This window comes from Anguilla anguilla, chromosome 4 (assembly GCF_013347855.1).
Source record: "Anguilla anguilla isolate fAngAng1 chromosome 4, fAngAng1.pri, whole genome shotgun sequence".
NCBI lineage: Eukaryota > Metazoa > Chordata > Actinopteri > Anguilliformes > Anguillidae > Anguilla > Anguilla anguilla.
The window spans coordinates 22322987-22348598 of record NC_049204.1 but is presented as its reverse complement, the minus strand read 5'-3'; the positions used below and the strand labels follow the sequence as shown (position 1 = coordinate 22348598).

The following is a 25612-nucleotide window of genomic DNA, read 5'->3' as shown; positions in this document are numbered from 1 at the left end:
TAATTTGATGCAACACTGTACATTTTGTAATTAATTAAATAGTACAGAAATGAATTAATGTATTTGCCTGAGCAGGCTTTAAAACAAACTACAAATACTTAGGAGATTCAGATTAGCAATTCATCATCAAAAAATATTTGTGATACCATATAGTCAGTGTGGTAGACAAACATTTGTGATATAGCTTTAATTTAAACAAAGAGTTTATTAGCGAATATTCCAGATGTAGAAATCTTGAATGGATGTGGTGAGTGTGACCATTGCAAACCTGTTTGAATAACTGTGTTTACATTACATTGCATTACATTTATTTGGCAGATGCTTTTATCCAAAGTGATGTACAATAAGTGCATACTGAAGGTCATTGGAACAGGCCCGATAAGATACAATACTCATTTTGTAACAGTTATTCATAGCCATGAACACATGAAGTCCAGTTCACACAGTAAACATTACTCTCTGACCTAACCTATGCTCAGTCAAACTAGGAGGCATGACAAGCTACAACATCAAGTACAATACAAAGTACAGTGTGGGTGCTGGAAGGAGGTATATGTAACATGGAAGTGACACAGGAGGTACATGTGTAACATGAAAGTGCTATAGGAACAAAGTAGAGGGATAGAGTAGTGCCCCGCAGAGTGGTGATAGTCAGTCCGGGTGTAGTATAATGTTTACTCATTATTTAATTGAGCACTATCACTCCCGCAGGGGTAACAATATAACCACCTGCTAAATGATGATGGGGCCACATGTTCAAGAATTCTGGGTTCACATTTTGTTCAGGACACCCTAGTTCCATGTAATGCTTAATGACTGCATTTCAGAATTTTTTTAATGTTCGACTGATAGATGGCACCTCCAGCAGCCCAATATCCCCATCAATGTATTGGTTGTTGGGTTTAGTTGATCAAGAGGAAAGAATGCCACCTACTGGCATACAAACATTGCCTCCTGTAGAAACGTGGCTTTCCTTGGAGGTCTCTTATCTGTTTTCAAGTGCATAAATGTATAGAATCTCAGAGAACTATACTGCCATGCCATTTGTTTGCAACCACTACTGAAATTGTAATTGCATCTTGTGATTTGATATGCAAAATTTTAATTAAACTATGAATTCTCTTCTTTAAAATGCATTATCATGTTTTTGTGATCCACAAAAGGTCCCCCACAGATCCACAGTGTCTCCCATTTTTTTTTGGTAAGCTAAAAAAAGCACACTGCCTTCACCAGTGAAATATTGTTTTTTATGTATTAACTCTAAAACGGTACAGATTTCATAATTCGAGAGAAACTGCCAGTCAGTGTAAGACAGTAACAAGTAGCCTAGTTAATTCCTGGCATTTAATTCAAAAGAGCATAAACACTCTAAATTGAACTTGCATTCTTTTAGTTCTTAATTTAAAAATAGTAGTGCGCAGAAATCATTCAGTAAATTAATTTAAATGAAAGGTCTACACTCCGTGTTTTACATTTATGTAAATTTCAATGATTCAAATGTTCCAGCGTGCCATGCTGTATTCATTGGTGTTTCTGTCAGTCCTTGAAGTACAAAATATATCACACAGTTACACGAAATAGCAGGGCGTATCATGCAAATGTATGAATGCCCTGTTACACGGTCAGTAATGTTAATTAACCCATCCCCGACCCTTTACCTGAACTGAAATCCTGATCCGCCTCAGCACTAATCCTAAATTGCGTTCATGAATGACTAAAAACCTTAGTCATTCATGAACGCAAACAGGTATAACATAATTGGTTTCTTCCTCGCAATGATCAAATGTGATTTAGCTTTCTGTAAGATTGTTGAAATCGCCTTGAACATAAAGGTACCTTGATTCATATAAAGTCTGAATTTAATAATTGACATTCCAAGATCAAATGTTTGGTTTAGTAGATCATTTTTGGCTTTAGTAAAACGATGCTGGTAGCCTACAGTGTGCTTCTGGTTGAGTCAGTGGATTCCCTTAATACATACTGTAGATTTTCCCAACGAGACTGCTCGTATTTTACCCATGTTTCCCTAACCGTGCTAACTTATGCCCGCGCCGCAGTACTGATGTGTGATCAACGCACTCACTACATCGTTTGAAATATTGTAATGCTACCCACGCCATAGTCACCGTTTATTATAATTCGACGTTTATGACAACGAAATACGAGTGCTTACTCTGTATTTGTTTAACTTCTATGATGAGGCAATTCTGTACAAATTATATTATTTTGACTGTGTTTATTTGGGTCAAGTAATCTCCCTAGGAAACTAGAATTTATTTCTGGAAAAAAAAAAAAAAAAAAAAAAAACCCTCCCCAACCCCGGGAGAAAATATACGCCGAAATAAATAAGTAAATAAAGTTTCGCATTACGATACCTTTGTTTTATCAACATTTTATTTGATCTACCCCAAAACACTATTAAATATATCGAAAATATACAACCTATTTAGTATTGAAATTTGACTATTAATGATCGTGGTCTACAAACCATTCACTTGTCAATATCTGCCTCACAACAGCTTCGCCGGTGTTAACGCCGAATGACAGCGGAGCGGCATCTCCGCCTTTCCACCGTGCACCCCCTCCCCTTCTCCTCTGTATCCTCACATTCGCACTATAACTCCCATCTATAGATCACCACTCATATCATCGTCAACAAAACGGAATTAAGAACAAAAACAAGGAAAAGGGGCAACGAAATAAGGCAAGCAATGCTATCTTCTGACAATTCCTCATTCCGATTGAGAGCGAAGCAGGATGCATTTAATCTTCTCAAGATTCTTGGCATACTTTTACTTCGGGTTCCAAGTCGTTCTCCATTCCTTCATCGACCCTTGTCACCTACATCCCCAGCCTTGCCACATCCTGGCGCAGATAGGACATACCGTGCGCCTGGGTGCCCTGCTACCTACTCGCCAGCCGGCCAGGGTGCAGGCTGCCCTGAACCGCGCCCTCGCCAGTCTCGCTCAAACTGGGGACAACTTCCTTCCATACAACCTAAGCTTGGAAATGGTGCCGCGCGAGCCCCTCAACGGAGACCCGGAGTCCCTCTTCAGGTGCGTCTGCCAAGCTATCGTTGTGCAGGGGGTCTCCGCCGTGCTAGCCTTCCCCCAGACCCAGGAAGAGCTTGTACAAGTGGAATTTATGGCTTCTTTTTTGGAAATCCCTTTTATCAGCATTATTGAACAAGGAGAACCACTGAAAACGCAAGTAAGTGCAAGAAATTGTATCTTTACGCTTTGTGTCAATTTAACGCTTTGGAAGTTACCAGTGATAAACTTTGGTTATGATGCGCACCTGCAATTCTCTTTTGGCATCGTCTCTCGAAAACAAATGGTGCACATGTAAAGTATTTGAGCATGTTTCATCACTACGCTATATTGGAAAAGTTGAAGTACTTGTTTAAAATGCTATTGAACAGTGTTTGTTGCTTAAAACATTTTCACACTAAAATAAGATTTCGTTTGTCTACAATTCCAAGGTTAAAACATTATAACATTTTAATGTATTATATTATTAAGACGTTTCATTGGATGAGGTAAACGTCAGAGAAAAAATTGTGGACCCATATATTTTCCGTGGCAGTAGCCCCCAAACTATTTTACTGTTTCATGGAAATATCAGGCTATCATTGCCGTTGTTCATGCGAGTTTTTGAAACTTATTTTTAAATTACTTGAAGTAAATTCATGACTGGGACATACTGTGTACTGTCGGTGAAGTGCGGGTACGCAGAATAATTAGTAGCCTAGCTCTGCTGTTTGCCCAGGACTGTGAGTCACTCTGTTGTTACGAATGTTCCACTGTTCAGCTATAGCTAAAATGCTTCACTGTGGCGTTCTCGGTCTTTCGTATCTCACTAATAACATCGTGGTTTTAAGTTCCCTTATTGATGCGGCGCCTGTTTAAATGAAATACGAAACCGCATGCCTGATGAGTAACTAAGACGGACATTAAGGCAGTGGAGTAAGCGACAGTTTTCTTTGGGGCGCAATTGGTCCTGCGGTGATTTCACATTTGCATATCATTTAGTGACGTTTTTTCATATTCATACAATTTCTGTGATATTTATCAAGTTTTTTTGTTGTTTTGTAAACATCTCTGTCAGTTTAACAACGGGCATTATTTTATTTATTTTTATTTTGTTCGAACTGATGACTGGGATGTTTAAATTACAGTAACGCAGAATGAATAAATCCGGTATGCCATAGTCATGCCGTCTATCAGTAGTTACCCCCGGCAGATGTGAAGACTGATACTACTTTTCAGTTGTGTGAATATATAACATATCCCTGATGAGAGAGTTCATGCTTATCCTCAAAATATGTTCAATATAGTCATAATAAACGTTTCTGTAATCAATGCTATACTGTTTTGGAACATTTTATTTTATTATTTTAGCAAGTAAGCATGTACAGCATTTTAATAAGATGCTACCTTCCTCTTCATCATAACAAATTGCTGGTTGTTGTAATGGTTGCTGCTTTCACTAGATTTTATTCTCCTAATTTTCAGACACCTTACCTTAGAAAAGATCAAACTTAAAAGCAGTTTTGGCAGTGTGAACCCTTGGTGCGTGTTCCCTGGGTGAGCTAGGTTTTACATACTTCCAGGGCCAAGGGATTCCACTTAGTATTCCCAGTGTAAATCTTCAGAGCAGGAGCAGCTGTATTTTTATAGCAGTGCAGCCAGCTGTGGGAATCTTCTTTAGCAGCGGAAGCTCTCTACTCTCAATGAGAGCATACCTGTACTGAAATCTGAGAAGCTTTGCTTTTATCTTTTCCCATGCAATAGGCAGCCCTATTGTGGATTTAAAAAGGAGTTTAATTAAAACGAATACAGAGCTATCTGTGATGTAGTGAAAGAGTGAGAGAGGGAGAATGAGGTAGTGAGTGAGAAACCGGCTCATGGAATTTAGTTTTTGGGATTCTCTCCCCTTTTTTTAAAGAACAGATTGGACCAGTGGCAACCAACCTTATTACTGGAGATCTCCATCCTGTGGGCTTCAACTCCCTACCTAACAAAACACACCTCATTCTACAACTAGAGATGTTATTGAGCTGCTAATCAGTAGAGTCAGGTGCGCCAAATTAGGGTTGAAATGAAAACCTACAGGATAGTAGATCTTCAAGAACAAGGTTGATTACCACTGGATTAGAACATTCGTATTCACTCACACCACCATTTTCACTTCTCTCCTGTCATTTTATCATCACAGCTGAGTGACGAGGGCTATGTTGACTACCTTTGTCGTCTTAGCATTCCCAGCAAATCCAAGCTCCATTTTCAGTCAGGAGTTTGATCCTGACATGTGATGCACTTTGATTAAGAGACGGACCTCCCTGGCCAGCAGTGCATGAGCAAGGCTCTGTACGCAGTAAATTTTCAGTGTTAATTCAACTGTAACAGAGTACATATGAGTCCAATAAGGACTCATATGTACTCTGTAAGAGTTGATTTAACACTGATATTTTTACTGTGTGCTGCTGAGCAGCCAGCAGATTTGTACTTAAACCTAAAAATGGGACGTGGTCGCATCCCTTTTTCTGAGTTGTCAGAGTGCTCTGGACAGGTCAGTGAATCCAGTACTGTCCCTTCTGGTCTGTCATGCACATCTCTTACACCTGGTCAGAGGTTACAATGTGTAAAAATGCTGTGGACAGATTCTCCGCTGCATTTTTGCACTGGACACTCAGCCATGAAATATGTGCGTTGTGTAATGTAATTCCGGTCTCCTCCGCATTGAGCAGGTGCCTCCACGTCAAACAATGCGCTCATCTCTCGAGCCCCATGGTGATGTGACTGTCAGGAGATCGGCTGAAATGACAGCCATCAAATATAATCAGTAATCCCTGTGAAAACACACAATACACACTTACATATATGAGGTACTGCCTCTGTTTATATATGGCTTTACTTTCGTGAAGCTGTCAGTACAAATTTGTGCCTTTCTGTCTAGCTAGGCTCATCTGTATCCAGTATATGTGTCTTATCGTGACTTTGTCTGTGGGTTCATGTGTATTTATGGGAAGGTTGTTGAATATCTGTATATTCAACATGTGTGTAGTTTTGGGGTGAGGAGAGTTTGTCTGGGCCTGTGTGTGTGGCCATGGTGTCTATATCATTGTGTGTCTGTCTACAGCTGCATGTACTGTTGGAGTTGGCAGTTGGAGACTGCTTACATCACAAGGTACTTTAACAAATTAAAAGAAAAAAAAAATCACACACTGTAAATCATACTGCCAGCTTGGAAAAGTGCACACATTTGTCTTGTTTAATGCCTGCCCATTAAAATCACTTTGGAAGGTTCCTTAACTGACTGTGAAATTATCACTCTGGGCTGAATTTGGATTGGAATCCTTCACAGATCACATAGAAAACTGTCCACCATATCCACCTGAAAATGTAAGAGTGGTAAGGGATGTGTCAGTGTTGTTCATACCAATGTTTGGCATGTTGTTTCATGATTATCATTGATGCACACAGTCAGTGTTTTGCTTAACTGAAGAATCATCGGAATCTGTGAAAGATGCATCACATGGGTGTGGTGTGAATGCTGCGTGTGATGCCAGCTGGGTATGGGATGAATTCTGTGAGAGATGTTAGTGTATCAGGAAGTTGTGGGATGGATTCTGTGTCAGATACCCATGTATCAGCTGGGTTTGTGATGAGTTCTATGAGAGGTGTTCGTGTATCAGACATGTATTTAATGGATTCTGTGTGAGATACCCAAATATCAACTGAATTACGTCTCTGCAGGGGATCAGTCGGTGTTCCCTTCACAGAGAACCTTTTACACACATGCAGAAATACCCCATCCCCCATCCCCCAATCAGTCTAAAAGCTCCAACTAGTCAGTGCTCTAGCTGGTGTCATGCACCAAAAACATAATGAAAGTGAAGGAGAGAAGGCATGTGGAGGATATACATCCGATAGGATTGCTTTAGCTGAATTGCCTTTGAGATGCATATTAGTGCATTGAGTAGCCTGACCATAGAGATTTTGCTGCTCTGGGACTTGGTTCCATCTTGTTGTGCAGTATTGTGCTCAAAAAGTTCCCTGCTTTGGTGATGAAATTTTAGCGGTAACAAGCTTCATGCTGATATTGAAAACACTGGTCAACATACTGTTCTTTCCCAGTTGAGCATACTTATTTCAGAATCACAAAGAAGAAAACAAGATTTGACGGCCAGACTGTTTTTTGTTGTGGGTTTGTTAAAATAATGTAGTCTGATTGAAGATCTGCCAGTATCCTTTAAAATGTCTATGCAGTATCCCTTGACTTTTCTAAATGAATGCAAAATTTATGAGCATATCCTTCGCTTTTATGGTCCCAGCCAAATCGTTTTGCTTAATAGACAGATGTAGCATTTATTGTTTCTGTTTCTTTTTGATGACTCCTCATTGGTTCTCTGAAATACTAGCTTAGTATGATTCACAAATGTTGTAAACAATGTCTCCACCCCTAATAACTTTTCAGTAAGTTCATAAATAAAAATCTCAGTTTTCCGAACCAGTTTTAAAATTTTGCAGTTCACTACATTGTGAACACCGTTTTTTCAGATGACATAGTTAGCAAAAATGTTGTTTGCGTTTTGGCTAAAAGGGATATTAGCATAATTAGAGGTTCTTGCATTGATTCCAATTACATTCTGGTCCCAAGACCTCACTGCATTTTGTTTCTCAGTGGATAATCGCCAGACACATTTTGGGAAGGCTATTATATTTAATGAAACTCCATCCTCACAGAGATGATTTTCTGAAAAGGAACACATATTAAAGATGAATGGATTTGGCCCATGGTTACAACAGATATCTCACTCCCTTCAATGGCTCAAGGCAATTGAACAACTTTAAAAAGGTTAACTCTCTTCCTTATGCAACTTCAAGAAGATTGCATTTAATTAGGATTATATAAAAGGAAGGTTTCTTAAGGCATTGTGAGAAGGGGAGAAACCTGGGTGTGAAAGCTCTTTTTCTGCGTGTTTCTTTTATCCAGTCCAGGCTTTGCTGTCAGAAGCAGAATGTCAGCTCCCCTAGTAGTCATGGCAGGCTAGTGCATTAGTGAAAGAGGTTTGACTCAGTTGAGCTTCTGAGCACCAAAGATAGAAGGCTGAGTTCCTTGCTCAGAGGACAAAGGAGAGTGGGAGCCACTATAAAAACTTTCCCCAGGACTTCTGGAACATTGGACATGGGAAAAGATGACTCATCAAAGAGGACTTGCTGTACTTATGTCAGCAAAAGTGACTATAAAAGATATTGGTGGGTTAACATTCTAATTCCACTGTTCATCCGCAAAAGAACACGTCTCCTGTCTGTTCTGGCCCCACGATGGTGGAATGACCTCCCTGTGGAGGTCAGAACAGCTGAGACACTGACCCATTTCAAACGACGACTGAAGACTCACCTCTTCAGGCTGCACCTCTCCCCATCCCTCCCTACCTCCCTGTAAATGACTGTAAGCTTAGGGTTGTAACTAGGCAGCTGTTTCGTAGGTGACTTAGGTGCATTAACTGTCTTAACTACTGCTTGTATTTTTTCCATAGATTGCGTTGTTGCCGTTCTCGTTGTGTTAGTGTTAATCAGTTTAACCTTCAGGGTCCAAGTTGAACTATGCGGTTGTTCCCTGCACTTGGACCGGTACTTCTCTCTAGGGGTTTCGTCATACTTGTTCCTGGTTATGGTTATACACTTTGTTGTACGTCGCTCTGGATAAGAGCGTCTGCCAAATGCCTGTAATGTAATGTAATGTAAATACATGCTATTTCAAGACATTCAAATTGACAAGACGGCACAGTAGCTCACAGGGAAGCACAGATCTGTGGTTTAGTCTTACGTGCATGGCAAGATGGAGCAAAGTATAATAGTATGGGCAGTCCCAAAGTTGCTACAAACACATGACTTGAGGATAAAAATTTGTAAAATGAAAGTATATATGCAAGGTCACTGGATAATATATGACCAAAAGTAGAAGATTACTCTTGCACCACATGAACACACAGACAGACAGACACACACACACACAATACATAGCTTACAATGGCAATCCCTAAGTCCAATCAGGAGTGACTCTCTGTGTCCTAATAACTCCCAACATTGTACAATCTGTGTAAAAACAGGTGTGAAATAACTGTGAGAGATAACCTGTAACAGCTCACAGGTGGGCAGGAGTGATAGGCAGAATTACCTTTTTGGACCCTGGGCTTCATGTAGTGCTATCTGCACCTGATGTCCCTGAGTGACAGATTGCTGAAAGTAGGAATGGACCAGCCCTGGGGAACAGGGTGAGTGCAAGGTATACATTAGTATACGTGTTTACAGCAGTCAGGTTCCAGCAGATGCTCAACACGATTGGAAACTCCTGTCTGTATCCACTATAAATATCCTTCAATGGCTTTTGGTGCTCAATGAGTCTACTCGACATGGTACAGTCAGGTAATTTAGTCCATAAGGCTAAAATTAAGTATTTTATTTATTTTTTAATTTTTACACGAACATGTAGAACACACCATATTGATAATGCTGCAATATACACGAGTGGAGTACGCCTTGACGCCTGGTATGTTTGTTCATTTGAAAAACCCAAAGTCCTGAGGACGTTGTTTTTGTAGCTTTTCCTCGCGGTCCTCCTGAGAAGACTGCCTGTGGCTGGGCGGCCCGGGGCCTGTGCTTGGCTCAGGTCCGCACCATCATGGCATCAGATTAGTGGAGCTGTTAAACAATGACAGTGACGCATGCGAACAATCACACAAGTGCAGCCTCCTCAGATTTGGCTTTTGAAAACCCTCTGAGCCTTCTGTTCCACTTCTGCCAGTTACATCTTTTGCGTGTGCTGCTTCTGACATTCTGCTTTTACGTCTTAAGATAACAAAAATGTAATACCCATTGGATAAATGGTGTTGCTTAGACAGTGAGCTCCTTTGTCTGAATAATGCCTACAGTTCTGACTGACTTCTTCCCTGATGGAAATGGTATCTACGGTTCCCCAAAATCAATATTCCCATTTGTTGCTCTTTTAGGTTGTATTGATTCCAGCAGTTACTAAGTGCATAGGGATTATTCAGGGCAGATTCTGCATACATTCACGGTGATACATAGGACTGTGCTTGAAAATCCACAATATATCCACAATCGACTAATTTTAGAAATTTTTGCCAGTTTACTCAAGTTGTAATTTTGTACTCCTTAGATAGCACAAAATGTTGAGGAAGGGATATGTATCTGATTACAAAAATAATCTTTCCACATATCTCTACTGTGATGATCTTGTGGGCACTCTGCATGTCCATTTTATAATCTTCAGGAATTTATGCAGATCACGAACCAGCAAGACTATTAAATTACTGCAAGAAGTTCCAGGTAAATAAACAAGTTAAATAAAACAAAACCAGTGTGTCACACTTAGCATTGACCTTTGTTATTGTGTGGTCTCGGTGAATTTCGGATGTGTCATACTTTCAGTGTTGTTGTTAATTTGTTATGCATACTGATTGACCAATTTTGGGTTCCTTTCTCTCTGATTTATTGGGGATTAATTCAGCTTCCCGGCTTTTGCAGAAGGAGAACAAGCAAGACCATATATTCACTGCATTAAACCTGCTGGCACCTTACTTCAGATATTATGCATTGACTCCAAACAGCCATCTGCAGGTGGCATGAGCCCTGTGCAGACTGTGTTGCGATTCCCTAGTAGTGTCAAGACATACTGTAGCTTGGGTCTTGTTGCCTTTATTCATGTCACATCATATTCTCTGTTTTAACGCTATGACTACCATTTCTTTATTTCTGAAATGGCTGGCAATCCCGACTGGGCATGCACATTCTGACCCTCCTCCCTTGCTCAACCAAGATATACAGTACGGTGTCATCCAGACCAGTTTGGACTTTCCTTTCAGTGGTCATAAAATCTGACATGACTCAGCAGAGTCTGGAATGGACTGAGCACAGGCGACAGATGTACCGTGGTGGCTCAAACATCCATTTTCCTTGATTCATCAGGCACCATCGGTTGCATTTCTTTGTGTAAACAAAGCACACATTTTTCTCTGAGTGTATATTTAAGGGGATTACTCTGTAGGTAAGCAAGGTTAAAATGAAATCCAACAGTAGGAAAATGTAGCCAGGAAAGCCAGTCTACAACCAACACTCCTCTCAGATCTTAGAGAAATAAACAGGGATGTGTAAACATGTCTTACCATCTGCCTCTGTCAGACTCTGTTTATATTGCATTACAGACTCAGCAAAAGACAGGATAGAGCCAGCTCCAAGAGTCTGTTCTTGGGTTCATTCCAGCAATTTCCCAAGGCTTAAGTAACCCAATACCTTAATTAGTAGAAGATTTCTCATGCATTCCCTGACACAACAAAATTAGTCATCGGTACATTTCTGAAGTTAAGGTCATTTTTACAATATGTAAACTGTCACAGAGATGATCACGTCAGATCTGGTAATGAGTTGGAACAGAGAAGGTAGTTGGGATCAACCTGTGGATCATTCCAAGAGGAGGTGGAGCCACTCATTTAATTTGTACCGGAGTCCTTCAGTCCGAGACACAGTGTAATGAGGAAACCCCCTCTGGGGAATACAGTGGCTCATAATAGCAAGTAAATGAAGAACAATAAAATAATTACTCTTTATTGTTATAGTGGGGAAGATTGTGATGTGGGGTTCAGCAGTTTATTATACGATCTGAACTAATCTTCATGTGGAATTTAATTACAAAACAAAACAAACGAGGCTTCCATAGGCCCCTTTATCATTGAAGCTCATCAGACAGCAACAGCAACCAGAATATGCAAACATACAAATCAGATAAATCCTCAAAATTGAAATGTAATGAAACCATGCATCGAGGGGGAGGGAGGGAGGGAGGGAGGGAGAGAGAGAGAGAGAGAGAGAGAGAGAGAGAGAGAGATGAGAGTGAATTACAAAAATCCCTAACCTTTGACAGGTGCAAATGCTAAATCTCTGTAGATCATTATATAACCTTTTGATGTTTTTTTTTCCTCTCATGAGGAAGATAACTGAGTGAATAACAGCTTATTTTTGTTTGGAGAGAGTCTGACCTGTCTGATGTAGTGTGTCTGATCTTGGCACTTAGGTTAAATAGAAAGATGAGCATGCTTATCATATCATAGGAAGGCTGAATGGCCCTGAAATCCTTTGGAAAAATCTGGCAGACTGCAAACTAGGGCACTAAAAGTGCTAAATAGTTTGTTTGGATTAATCATCTTTAAGCAGCTTAAAATTACAATGGATGTCTCCCTTCCTAGTGGTGCACTGTTCACTGTATTTATTATGACAAGGTGAAGCCAAAAATACAGTGTTACTGAAGGCCACTGCATTAATTGAGAAATTCAAAGTTTGCCATCTTTAGTAACGGCGCCGTACGTAGCGATGTTTTCTTTCTGATGTATTAGTAATGAGACATTAATCGTTTTTTCTCTTTTATGTGCATGTAATTAGAGATTAATTGGTTTTGGCTGCCGTATCTCCCCATCCACCTCCACCTCTCTATTCTACCACACTGACAGGTCATAAAGACTGCAGGGCATGCATCCGCACTGACAGAGGCATTACTCAAGAAAAATAGTGTGGAGCTGTGGGCCTGGGCTTAAGCAATGGGGCTCACGCTGTGTTAAATGATCAACACCTCTGAAGCATGTGGGACATGCACTTGTGAAAATGATTTACCGGCAAGCACAGGAATGAATGGGAAAACTGAAAAAATCTTCTTGCCCTGTTCACGTCGTAAATCGTAGCCGAACAAACTTGCCCTCTTCTCCTGTCCAAGCCAACTCTGATTGGGGTGGGGGTCCACAACCTTGCCTTTGCTCTTCATGACTCTTTCGCTGTCATCATTCTTTTCGTCCTACATTTCTCTGAAGACACTTTCAGGATTTTTCTTTGTTACTTTCCTGTGTTCTTTTCGGTAATAGTCCTGTCTAAGCTTATCGCGTATTTTCACCAAAAACACAAACAAAACAACAAAGCAGAATCTAAAAAGTTTCCAAGAAACTTGAAATTAAATAGTACAGCCTTGAGCTCAAATTCAGCTAAATACAACTTATTGTTGCCACACTATAAGCACTTGTTATGCTATATACAGTGTAGCTGTACATTAAAAATGGTAATATTTGAATTTCATTTTCATTTGCAGTCTACTCATTTAAGATTCACAGAGACTTGTGTTGATTGGTTCATGATCAGTTTGACCCATGGATCATTTAGGCGCAGGGTGCTCGTCACATGACTCACATGATTGACGGACCTCTGATGATCTTGTGCCGTGAGCAGGTCAAAAACAAAATAACAAGGTCTCTGCACCTCCATCAATGACGGTCTGCATTTCCATCATTCACTTATGTTCTCCCATTCTCCCCCTCTCCTTCTCAGTGTTGTGTTCAGTGTGTAATGATGACACGACAGCTTGCTGTGTGGGGAGAGTGTGACCGATTGGGAATTAAAACTGTGGTTGGTTACACATTCATCAATCACTCCCTGCCCCATGGCTTCCACAGGACAAGGGACAAGGTTGATGGTAGATGTCCTCCATGACCTCATGTTCCATAACCCCCTCTTCCTGTGCAGGGATTTGTCTTTACTCCGACACTTTAGATTAAAGAGCTTTGATGAAGACAAACATCCAAATGGCTATTGATCTGGCCCAATTTTAGAACATAGTCGTGGCTGATGTTGTGTCTTACGAGCAGTGTCCTTCCGCTTATTGATTGCCTCTTCTAAATTTTAAATATCATTGGGAACAGAGGTGGAGGTGTTTTACATGTATTAGGACCATGGTTAATGTGGTGGAGAATGGCTTTTGTGCGCTATACAGCATCCCCATCTAATAATATAAAAAAGTTGGTCTGTTTTCTCTGTGTTGAGGATCATGTTTTATAGGACCACAGACCAGGACTATTCTCTCAAGGACCCTGTGCGAAACACTCTTACTGTAAGCAAACGTGGATTTTTGCCGATATCCTCTTTTATAAAGTCGGCCTTGTTATTATAGTTCTTATTCTTAGGAAAAATCAATGCTCAAAGTAAGGTAAACTGAAAAAGGAAAAAAAAACAGCTAATCTCTTTGTAGCATGAACCTCTTGTCTCTGTATTTCATCTTCAAGAAAAGTATTCATCAGAAAACATATTATGCAGACAAATAAAAATGAAGTACACCTATGGAGGGAACTCATTTGAGAACTGACTGTTCTATAAATTTAATACTAAAAGCATCTAAATGTCCCAAATGTTCATTTATTATTTACTGATTTGTATACATTCTAATTGAATAATATATATACTGATTATCTCAGTATTTTATATATGTTTGGTCTTCTCGAATGCTAAGAATCAGCTCTATCATGAGCAAGTCAGGCTCTTAGTACGAGCGATGCACACTAAAACGATTAGCGACTATTGACTTTAAGTATTCTCATGTACAAAGATTTCGTCTTATTTCTCAGACCTTCGGCCTGAATATTGCACTGGCCTTTTCTCAGTGGGTATCTGTGTGTTTTTTGTGTTTTTTTATTTTTTATGTACTTTGAAGCTGACTTTCATCTGGTGTATGTATCTAACACCTTGTTGCACATTATCTGATTTTGGCCTTAGCCAAGGACACTTCATAATCTGCTTATTTCTCCTTATGCTCAGATGTGCTTTTTTTTTGTAGAAAATTCAGTATTTGTGTATTTTGGATATTGCAGAGTGGCTGTCATGATTCATTTTTACCTTTAAGACCTATGACCAGAGAGACAGGTGAGGATGAATAGGTGGCTTAGCACAGGCATTATTCATCTTGAGAAATGTCTTGTTTAAGCAACATGACATACAAATGGACCTTTCCTGGATGAATGTCAATAAGTTTCCTTTGGGAAATGCTACCTACATGCAATCTTGCATTCTATATGCTACCTTTTAACTGACACCTCAAATTGGGTCAGTTTCAAGGTACAGCAGTGCTTAAAAGTGAGGACTTATCTCTTCAGAGAAACAAACAAATTAGTGTATTGGAGTTTTAGATTTGTGATATAAAGCTTTATTGCTGTTACATAACTGGGTTGTGCAAGCAGTACCAATGAAGAAGCGGATTATAATTCATTCACAATTGTGAATATTAGTCTGTGAAATGTTATCCAGTGTATGAAAGAGAGCATGAAATTCTGAATTAAATGTGGTAAATTAAATTTTATGACCAGGTTTAGTGGACATACTGCATGTGTACTACTTTGGTGAGTGTGGAGACTAGGTCCCTGAACCAAGTGCTACTGTAGGTGAGATAATGACTTCGGAAGCCTCCCTTCCTGATAGCTTATCTCAGTGATTGCAGCCTGTTTGTGGGCTCAGATATCCTTATCAAACATTTCCAATGTTATCCCAGCAAGCACCCGAACAGCAGAACTGAAGTGGCAGAGAGTCTTTGTTAATAAACTCACATTGAACATTTCTGTAAATTAGGCAAGACTGGCTGGTGTCTGGCTTCCTAACAAACTTCCTTGCACTGCTAAGTTTCACTGTCAGCTAAAAATGCTCAATTTGTTTACAGACTAGGCTGATCTATGAGGCCCCTTACACACTCATGCCCACAATCCTACAGTGGCAAGATGAAGACTTTTATAGGCACTTAGATCTGCATAAAAACCCAGTCTCTCCTGGCCGCTACCTGATTCTAATGGTTGGGGTATTTGATGACAAACAAACGAGGCGTACACAAAAATCTCCTGTAACAGCGAAGGGAAAGCCACAGTCATACTCTGGGGATTAGCATCAAACAAACAAAAGACTTGCATTCAACACCACAAACCCGAATGCAGTCGCCGGCTTTTTCTGTTACTGGTGCTCAAGTTTAACAGGCGAGCCCACTATGGATGGATTTTTTTTTACTGTCTCCGAACCCCTAGGGATTGCCTCTAGCTACTTAACAAAGAAGAGCGCCTTGGAAATAAAAATAAAACTGTGCCTAATTGGGAGAAAGTCTGATTCCTAAATTTTATCCTTGCAGCACACAAGTACAGAAAGTAAAGCGTTCAGTCTTTCTTATCTCCATGAAGGGTCATAATGTCCAGAATGCATGACTTGCTTTGCCAATGTGTGAGGGGATTACACACCAAGCTTACAAGAAGGACTCCCCTTTACTTTTCGCAAAGAACTGCGAGGTGCTCTTGCTTGTATATGAGCATCTGTGCACTGCAACTTTATCCTTATCCATTTTCTTGATAGATGTTTAGAATGTACAGTTACTTCCCTTAATGTTTTAATACAGCATGGCGAAAAAATGAATGTACTTATCTGCTCGAGTGTTTATTTCTTTGTTGTCATGTGATTCACATAGTTTTTAGGTCAGAGCATCCAGCTATTCAGTTTGCCAGTGGCTGAGAAAAACTCTACATATAGATGTAAGTGTACGTGGCCCTGGAATATTTTTGTTCTCTGGAAGGTTGCAAAACATCCATCAATCTGTTCATTATCTATACCTGCCTATCCTGGTCGGGGTTGCGGGGGGTGCTGGAGTGTATCCCTGCATGCATTGAGTGAGAGGCAGGAATACAGCCTGGACAGGCCACCAATCTTATACCTAATTAGACTCTCCAATTAACCTAACCTGCATGTCTTTGGACTATTGGAGGAAACCAGCGTCCCTGGAGGAAATCCACGTGGACACGGGCAGAACGTGTAAACTCCTCGGCCAGGAGTCGAACCAAGAACCTTCTTGCTGTGCGGCAACGGTGCTACCATCTGCGCCACGCTGCTTGCACAACGATCGGGGTATTTTCTTGGCTGACCTTACATTATGCACACCATAATACATTTTGGTGTTGTCTTGAAACAAATACTGTCTCCAAGTGAATAATTCACAGGGCCAAATGAGGGGACGTATTTGTAAAAGGAGTCAGGCACTGTCCTTATGGATTTAGCGGTGTGCTGTGCAATTTCAGACATAATTAACATGTCCCATTCTCACCTCAGAAAACCCAGCGAGGAAAGTGAAAGGGGAGCTCTCACAAGCTTAACCGAAATAAAGAACACAAACCTCATTTCCACAATTTTAAGCTTGCAAGCCTGAGAGCTGTTCCTTGTCCCTGGGAATTTATCCAGGAGTTGATGAGTCATATGTGGTGATCTGCTTGGTTGATTGAATATTGAATGGCCCTCAAACAAATAATCTGAGCTTAGAAATGGGTCCCATTTCACTGAAGGCTTTTATCTGTCTGCTGATTGACAGGGTAAGAATGCTCCCAGATCTAGAGTGCTGCCCCCTACTGTCCCTCATAGGCAGCAAATCCTGGTGCTCTGCCATTCATTTTATTTCAGTGTCTTTGGAATGGCTCGTCTCTGACTCTGAGTTTCCTGGGAACAAATTAAAAGATTAAACATGGTGGCATTGCAAACAGACTGTTTTGTCAAAGAGAGGACAGGCATCAATGACTAAAGACTAGTATATGCATGTCACAGTGGTTTGGCGAGGTGACTGGTTTTTGCCCATGGTGTTGCATCTCATCTTCTATGTTTCATTTTGGTGGGGGCGGAGCTTTCTCAAGGCAGTCGCTCTGCCACTGATTGACAGCTTACGTCATCTCTACTCTCTCATCACGTACGGACTCAGCACACAAACCTCAGGGCCTCTGACATGATAATGGTATGCGTGGGACACAGAGAGAGAACAGCTTGTGCAGGGCTCGACAGTGCTCCCAATTTGGGAACATTTGCTCATGAAAATTGATGTGTGCCAACTGGAAAAATAATTTCAGAGCACTTCCACTAATTGGGATGCACTTGTGTGCTCCTAAATTTTTCAACTCAGGGCCACATGTGCTCCTTGGAAAAAATGTTAGCACAGAGCCCTGTTGTGCGGAATGAGAACCGTCGGGAGACGAGTCATTGTGTTATAGACTTTATGCCCTCTCTCCCCCTCTTAGCACCCGTGGATTCCCCCTGCAGTTCACAGTAAATGTGCTTATTGTGCTTCAGAGGCGCCCTGATTTCCCCAGGGCACCAATGGCCATCGCTCATTAGTAAAACATCATAACCAGCCGGACCCACACAGGCTTGTTTATTTTGGGTTTTTCAGTAAATGTGTGTCTTGTGTATGGAGCCGTGGTCTATAAATAGCGGGTCTGAAAATACTATTGCTTTATCACAAGCTCCAGAGTTTCTCCCAGTGTCCTTGAATTGTGAGCAACATCCAGAAAATATCAAAAGGTTTGCACTGAAGTAGCTTTAGGCTTGAGAGCCAAAAATGGATGTAGGTAGGTTCCTGCCTTAAATCTCTTATCTCCTCAGATGTTAATCTGAGCATCCTGAGACGATAGAGGTAAAGCCCAGGTGACAGTACGCAAAAATTTCCAACTTTTCAATCAATATGTCAACCTATTTGCCCTTCAGTTTATGGAATTTATGTACTTAGCACTGCCCTCAAAGTACTAGAGGGAGGGTATTTTTCAGATGCTTTGCGTAATGATGCATACACCCTGAGAAAGTCAACTAGATATTTTTTTTGTGTGTGTGTGTGTTGAATTAACTTTTTATTAATACCGGTTTTCACGTCATTGGAAATATGTCAGGACAGGTCTCCAAAGCATGTCACATCTTGACTATTTGAATGGAAAGAAGGCTGGCTCTTCTGACGTAAAAGCCCTTGGTCACCTTGCGAGTTGCATTGCGCTGATTTATAGCCTCCTTAACCAGATTCTGCTGAAATTCAACCTCAAAGTCACGGCGTTCGGTTAGATCTCTGAAGTCGAGCGCCTTGAGGGACGAGGAAGAATCCCCCCAAAGATCTATCCAGTTTGATTGAGGGATGATAAAAATTTATAGCGATAAAGATTTCATGGACCGTTTGACAGGGCGTTCAAAGATAAGCTTGAGTCAGTGCAGTTATCAATGTTAATAGTTTGGCATTCGCAGCAAAGCTGCAGATTTCTTTTTCTCTCGATTCTTAGCTTGAGCAGTTCAGCACATTGTGGTTATTGAGGAAAGGTCAAGCTAGTTTTAATCAGTCGTTTATTTGATCAGTATTCAAAGATGTACTTACCCATGAAAGGCCAAGGAACTGTATCCTTCTGTAGTTTTATATTGATGCAGACTTGCTAATCATCTCTCATCAGGAAGCACAAAGCCAGTGAAATTGTGTAAACATTATTTGAAGCAAGGCTATGTCGTAATCATTCAAAATGTCTCACTGTAAAGAGAACTGTTTGTATACAATACTGAAAGTAATTTTATTGTGCAAAACTGACTACCCATGCCGCAAGGCAAAAGTACCATAAAACAGAGAAGGATGAGTGCTGAATTGTGTTTAGTTGCAATGAAGTCATATGGCCTGTAGCCAGTGCTGGCAGTTCGCAGGAAATGAGGCAGTTGATAGAGTGCATGCAAGTGATGCAGTGGTGTCACATATTTCCTAAATTTCTCTGCCATAAGATCTGTAGTAATGAGCTCCACTCCCTTCCTGTTACAGTATTCTCCCCAATCCACCCAACAGCAGGACATCCACATCCCACAAGGTGACATCTGTGTCTATTTCCTAATTGTTTGAAGCAGCTTGCTTACGGGTAAATAGATATTTTGTGACAGAAGTTATCTAAAAGTACCTCTACTGTTTATTTCAGACTGGAACCATTAAGATGTTTGTTTCTGTGTTTAAGGTGATGTAATGCTGATGCACATGCTCTGAGACAGCAGTTCCTCTCTAATTAAAGAGTGATATGTCTCTTGTTTTCTGTGCAAGCTCATTGTACATGTCGACCGCAGTTCCTCCAGCTACTTTAATGCATAGGGTTACTTTTAGGATGAGAAATTCAATTCCTTGTTAATTTAAAGTTTGTTAATTATTCATAGGTCATTAATCTCAGGAGGACAATAAATCCTCTGACAAATGCCATGCCATACATCATAAAATAAAGCTCTCACTCTCACTCCCCGTCGCTCACTCTGTACTGTAATCAAAAAAATTGGATTTTGTACATGAACTAATAGCGTGACATTACACGTTATTCGTCAGTATGGACAGTGCAGATCCTTCTTAAGAACTTATTTAACAAAGACACATTTGACTGGTGTGAGTGTTTTGTGGACTAATATGCCTGTTGAATGTTTAACCAAGGTAAAGAGTACATGAATCAGCAGGGAGTGAATGTTAATGGGGGTTCTGGGTGAAATCCACTGGTAGCGCACATTTTTGTGATACTGTGAAAGGCATTTTATGCATTTGTTCCATCAAGTTAATGGTTTAGGGAACATTATTTTTTTAGGTGAAATCTGCTGAGCATAGTCCACATGGATATTGTTAACTGTTGTTTCATATATTGGAATGTATGTTCCACTGAAGTAGCTAACTCGTAAATATTTATGCAGTTGCGTCAAATAATTTCAAGACTGGTTTTGAAGTGGTTATATGCTAGTCATTATTGATATGATTGTCTTTTGAATTTTGTGCCTACCCAGTCTTTCTTCTTAAAATCAAATTGGAAATCAAAAGCAAGCCAAGGTGTTTTCCTTCCTGCTATTTTGTTAGGTTCCTTCCCCCAGCCACATGACCTTCTAAAGACACAACCCTTACACTGTCAGGAAACCTTACTTTCTTTTGTTTAGTTTTTATAAAAATATTTACAAGTGCTTAGATATTTTCAAGACTTATTTAGTATATTAGCATGTTTAATCCGTTATGGTACATTCATTTGTAAATATTTGAAAAGTAATACTTCACTTTATTGGAAGGTGTTCATTTATTTTGTTCTTGTGCTTCTTCGCTATGTTTTAATCTCATCGTTATTATTCAGCTAACATCTCAGTTGGCTTTCTGGGAAATACAAATCAATCAAATGCCTGTCATGGTGTAATTTTAAAGCTCATGGTGCCTGAGTGTACAGGTATACATTTAATATATTTTATGTACTATTGCCTTTATTATCTTTTTGAAGGGGCAAAGCAAGCTATCAACAGGACAATAGCTGAATATGGCAGAATAATGTACATTGTTTTAACAATTCATATCTTAATAAAAACTGCTGCAGACTGAATTATTGAATGATTCAATACAGAGGACTCCGCCTCCTGTATTTCTCATCTGAAGTCACAAACTACCCCACAATGACACTGTCTCTGTTTATCTGACATCTGACACCCAATTTCCCATGAACAACAGATAATATTAAAGAATGTCAATTCTGATAATGTGAAGAGGCAAATATGTTGCAAAAATGCATTTATATTAACATTCATTTTTCCTATTTGGAAACTAAAATGTATTTTTATGCCAAATCTAGCCCCAACAAGAGATGGCCAATCTTAGGAGCTGTCCAAAAGGTATATATTCAAGAAATAAGTATTTTACTGAAAAGTTGTGTTATGGTTTTAAACATTTCATTAATTTATGTTAATATTTCAGCAGGGCCCTGTATTGTGGAAAAGCAATAGTGCAGTGCACAGAGTTGGTATTTTGGTGCAACATTAATAACAGGATAGTTGGTGAGCTGAATTGGCCCAACAGGTGGTGGGTGGTTTGCTAAATTGAAATCACAACCGTATCACAGCAATTTTGAGTTTATTTGCAGTTAGTAGCACATTGTGTCTGAAATGGTAAATATGTCTTTCTGAGGTTTGGATAGGCCAACTGAACTGAAACAGCGCTCCTGCAACAGCGCTCCTGGCTAGTGAGGAGAACAATTATATTTTACTTTTTATTCGTTTTTCATTAAATTTATAGGAATGCACAAAGCATTTTTCTATGCGCTTAACTTTTACATAAATGTTCTTACTGTTTCAGACATTTCACTTTTTTATCATCAGAAACAGTTGAGTCATCGTTTAATACCATACCAAGGACATAATGGACAGTCCCATGAGAGGTGTTGGCACAAAAGCATGCATTGCACCAACAAAAACTGTTTAATGGCAGTGATACACATAATACTCATTTATTAATGGGGAAATCATTCTAGAGGTATTTCCAGCCCACTTGCGCATTGCTGTGCATGAGCTATCTCTGCCAACACTTTACTTCTGCATTTATGTCCTTAAAATATGGTCTACAGGGCAGATACACTAATGAGTTTTACTTTTTTTTGTTTTGGTATACAGTGGAACCTAAAAAATCACTGTATTCTTAATGCTCTGACAATCACAGTTCATATTTACAAATCGCTTTATGCTTAGAGCAGTAGTGCACCTTGGTGGACAGGTGGTCATATTCCACATTAGTAAATACAAGTAAACAAGCTATGTGAAAATAAGAGGGAATTGTGTTTATTAGATTTCTAAAGTAGAGAATGTGCAGCATTTTAAGTAGGGTTCCCAGGTGGGGAACTGTCATTGTACTGTACCTTTGAGCAAGGTAATTAACCTGGATTGCTACAGTAAACATCTAGCCGTAAAAACAGAATATATGTGAAGAATATAAAGTTATGTAAGTTCCGCTTGATAAAAGCATCTGCTAAATGGCAATAATGTAATGAAAAAACCAAAGAAAACTTTTAAGGGGCCGCTGAGCAGCTCATCCAATTTAGGCACTGTTCCATGGTGTGGGTGGACCCCACGGTCTGGTATTAAATACAAACTGTATTTGTGCCAACTGTGACTGGCAGCACCACAGGGCAATGCATAATTAGCCACAGCATTGCCCAGCAAGTGAGGGATTCCAAACGACCAGTCAGAACGATTTGCTTGGCTCACTAGCGGCCCCTGCAGGCCGATCAGATGTCCGCAGCCTACGTGCTGGAGCTACCAGTTTGACTCGTGTCAGTGTTAGCTCAACTGCAGTGGACTGCAGCATGAAAAGAGCAACAGCTTCACATTTCTTGTTTTGGAAGAGAGCATATGCCTGTTCTGATAGGGAAGGTTGCAGCAATGAGAATAGAGATAAATGGAAAATACATTCAGAAAAGAGAACGTTCTAGTTGAGTGTGCTCCAGTATCGCCCAAACCACTATTGTTCATTTAAGGTGAACGATGCATGATTTATAGGTTTATTAAGTATTTCATTTAATATGTTTTCTTGTAAATCATAAAAACTCTGCTTTAATTACACGAGGCTGCTAAAATAATAAAGTAATAATTAAAAAATGACTTTTGGTAATTCAGTGCCAAGATGGTCTGTATGAAGCGAATGCAATGCATTACACCTTTGGCAATGGAAGCTGCAGCAAGACCAATACATAATTAACAAATCAGACCAAGACAGGATATTTCATAGAGCTGCATAGATTTTCCACCTGACTGAACTCAAATGACTGAATCTTACAAGTCATTGCTGTGCCATCTAACCTCATTTCCTGCTTTTCTTTCTGTAACTGATGCGCATCGACTGGCAGTAGCCACTCATCAGGTGAAACTTCACCTGTTCTCGCTGCTCGCACGGGATACCAGCATTAAACATAAAGGCATCCTTTCTTGCCCATTGGCATTATGCCACCTTTGCCTTGTGTCTGCTGTTGATAATCGTGTTATTCCCAAATTATTAATCTTATGTGAAACTGAATTCCACACAATCCTTTCATTCCCCAGCGGTGGCTTTATGTCCATGTATAATATTCTGTACTAAAACCTCATTCTCACTTCCTGCAGTTCAGTCCTGGTTCCATTTTGTGTTCTCGCTGCTTTATCCATACTCTTTGTTGGGGACTGGGACTGTGGGGCACAGGATATGTTGGTTTTAACTATTGCAACAAGTACTAATTTTAAATCATTTTTGGTTGACTGTGTAATAACCTCTATATCATAAATAATTTAGTTAAATGGTCATGCTTTTTGTAGATGAAATCAAGTTTCAGGGAACATGATTTGGTGACATTTCAATCTTATATTTCAACAGTAAAAATACCCATGATCACAAGTAAATTTACAGGAGAAAAGAAAATTACAGTATGCTGCATAAGTGTAGCTTGTTTTCTTGAATCACATTTACTAAATGTGTTACCTTTTGTCACATTTAATGAATTATTGAAACATTTACATGATGTTGGAAACTAGCCTATAACAAGACATCTATTTTTGTCTCAAATATATTGAACAATATAATTTAAAGACTTAATTAAATAAAAATTTAATGTACATTTCTTAACAGCATCTTGGGTAGATGCAAAATTTCAGAAGACCTGGTTCATGGATTAAAGTGAAGAAGATAAGCATTTAATGTATATCTTCCATGTCATGTTCAGTAGTTTGTTTAAATTATTTTTTTATTCAGATCATTTTAATTTCCATTCTCAAGAATAAGTAAAATAAAGTCACTTTGTTTACATTTGCCTGTTCAGTATTCTGGGTTGTCATCAGTAATGGGAATGAGTAAAGGGAATGGTGTTTTAATGACCAAATGGATTTTTATTACTGAAATGATCTGGTGCTATTTATGTATTTATCTTTATTGGATCTAAACAAGGAGTGTTTCACAGTTTTTGCTGCTTGTGTGAATACATTTCTTAAATTTATTTTTAAATCACAGAAACTGGTCTAATTCAAGTGAACGGCCCCCTGGCGCAGTCTTCAAAGGCTTGTTAAAGACATCTGAAAAACTGTCATGTTATGTTATGATTGCTCCTCATTAGCTCCATGAATGGTGTATGGTGTGGCATAGTCTCCCACAGCCTCAGAACTGATGGCTAATTGCTGCCCCTTTCCCGCTGTGTTTGGAGTTTCCACTTACAGTCTGCGCGCAAATAGCATTCAGTCCTGATCTTTTGTTGCGATGGGAAAAGCAAGCATCTACTTTGCTAATGAACGCACTTCAATTTGCCCAGCAGGCTTTTTTTTTCTTTCTTTGTCTGCACTGACAGCAACAGATCATGAAAAACCACTTTCACTGCTGCCTTTTTGGATCAGCTGTTTGGCACTCTGGGCCTAATCTGGTGCCTCAGTCAATATCGATAGCTGGCCTTACTGAGCTCAGTAGCCCCCAAGGTTAAATGTGATTTGAACCAAAACATCACGCTGCTCGCAGGTGCTAGATGATGGCTAGCAGCTCCTCTCTTTGGAAATAAGTACATTCCTGTGATCAGACCCAGGACTGAAGGATCAATCTGAGCCTTTCTGGGAGAAACAGCGTGTGTCTGGCTGTATTTGCGGATCCAAAACCCCATAAACACCATGCACGTCAGCAACAAATCAGCCTCACTCTCTCCCTGTGCCTTTGTATCTCCCTTCCCGCTCAGCTTCCCCCTGAGTAATTACACTGTCCAGCAGTTACTCTTGGCAGTCCCCACCATGTGCCACAATCCCCATAATCCATTTGTACAGGGATTCTGGGCTTCTCAGCGAGCTCTACTGCCTGCAGTTCTTCACCCTGTGTCAAATCTCAGTGCTCACAATCATGGAGGAATGTGTTCCGTTCCCAGGGCCTTGGTGAACAGCGGACGTTTCTAGCTCTGAGCCTCAGGCGGTAGTCTACTGGCAATGACGTGAAACCAGCGGTTTTACCGTTTGCACTGAGCATTAAAGCAAATGTTTGAATGGGAAAGACATGAATGTGGTTCAAGAGGGTAAATCAATGAGCTCTTTGCCAGGTCCTGGAATCAAATGAAGCCCGGCCGTAATTCAATAACCCAATGAGGAAATCATGACGAACATCTCCATGTGCAACCTCACTCAAATCCATAAAAGAATGCTCTGTCCTTAAAATT

General features: G+C 40.0%; 1 protein-coding gene across 1 annotated transcript in view; it reads left to right on the top strand.

Moving 5' to 3' along the window:
- The first annotated feature begins 2558 nt into the window (after window positions 1–2558).
- Window positions 2559–25612, top strand: part of grin3bb (glutamate receptor, ionotropic, N-methyl-D-aspartate 3Bb) — a 53297-nt gene continuing 30243 nt past the window's right edge. Inside the window, exon 1 of the mRNA XM_035414099.1 lies at window positions 2559–3210. Coding sequence (XP_035269990.1) covers window positions 2758–3210 — 453 coding nt within the window. The 5' untranslated portion in view covers window positions 2559–2757. The remainder of the gene's footprint in view (window positions 3211–25612) is intronic.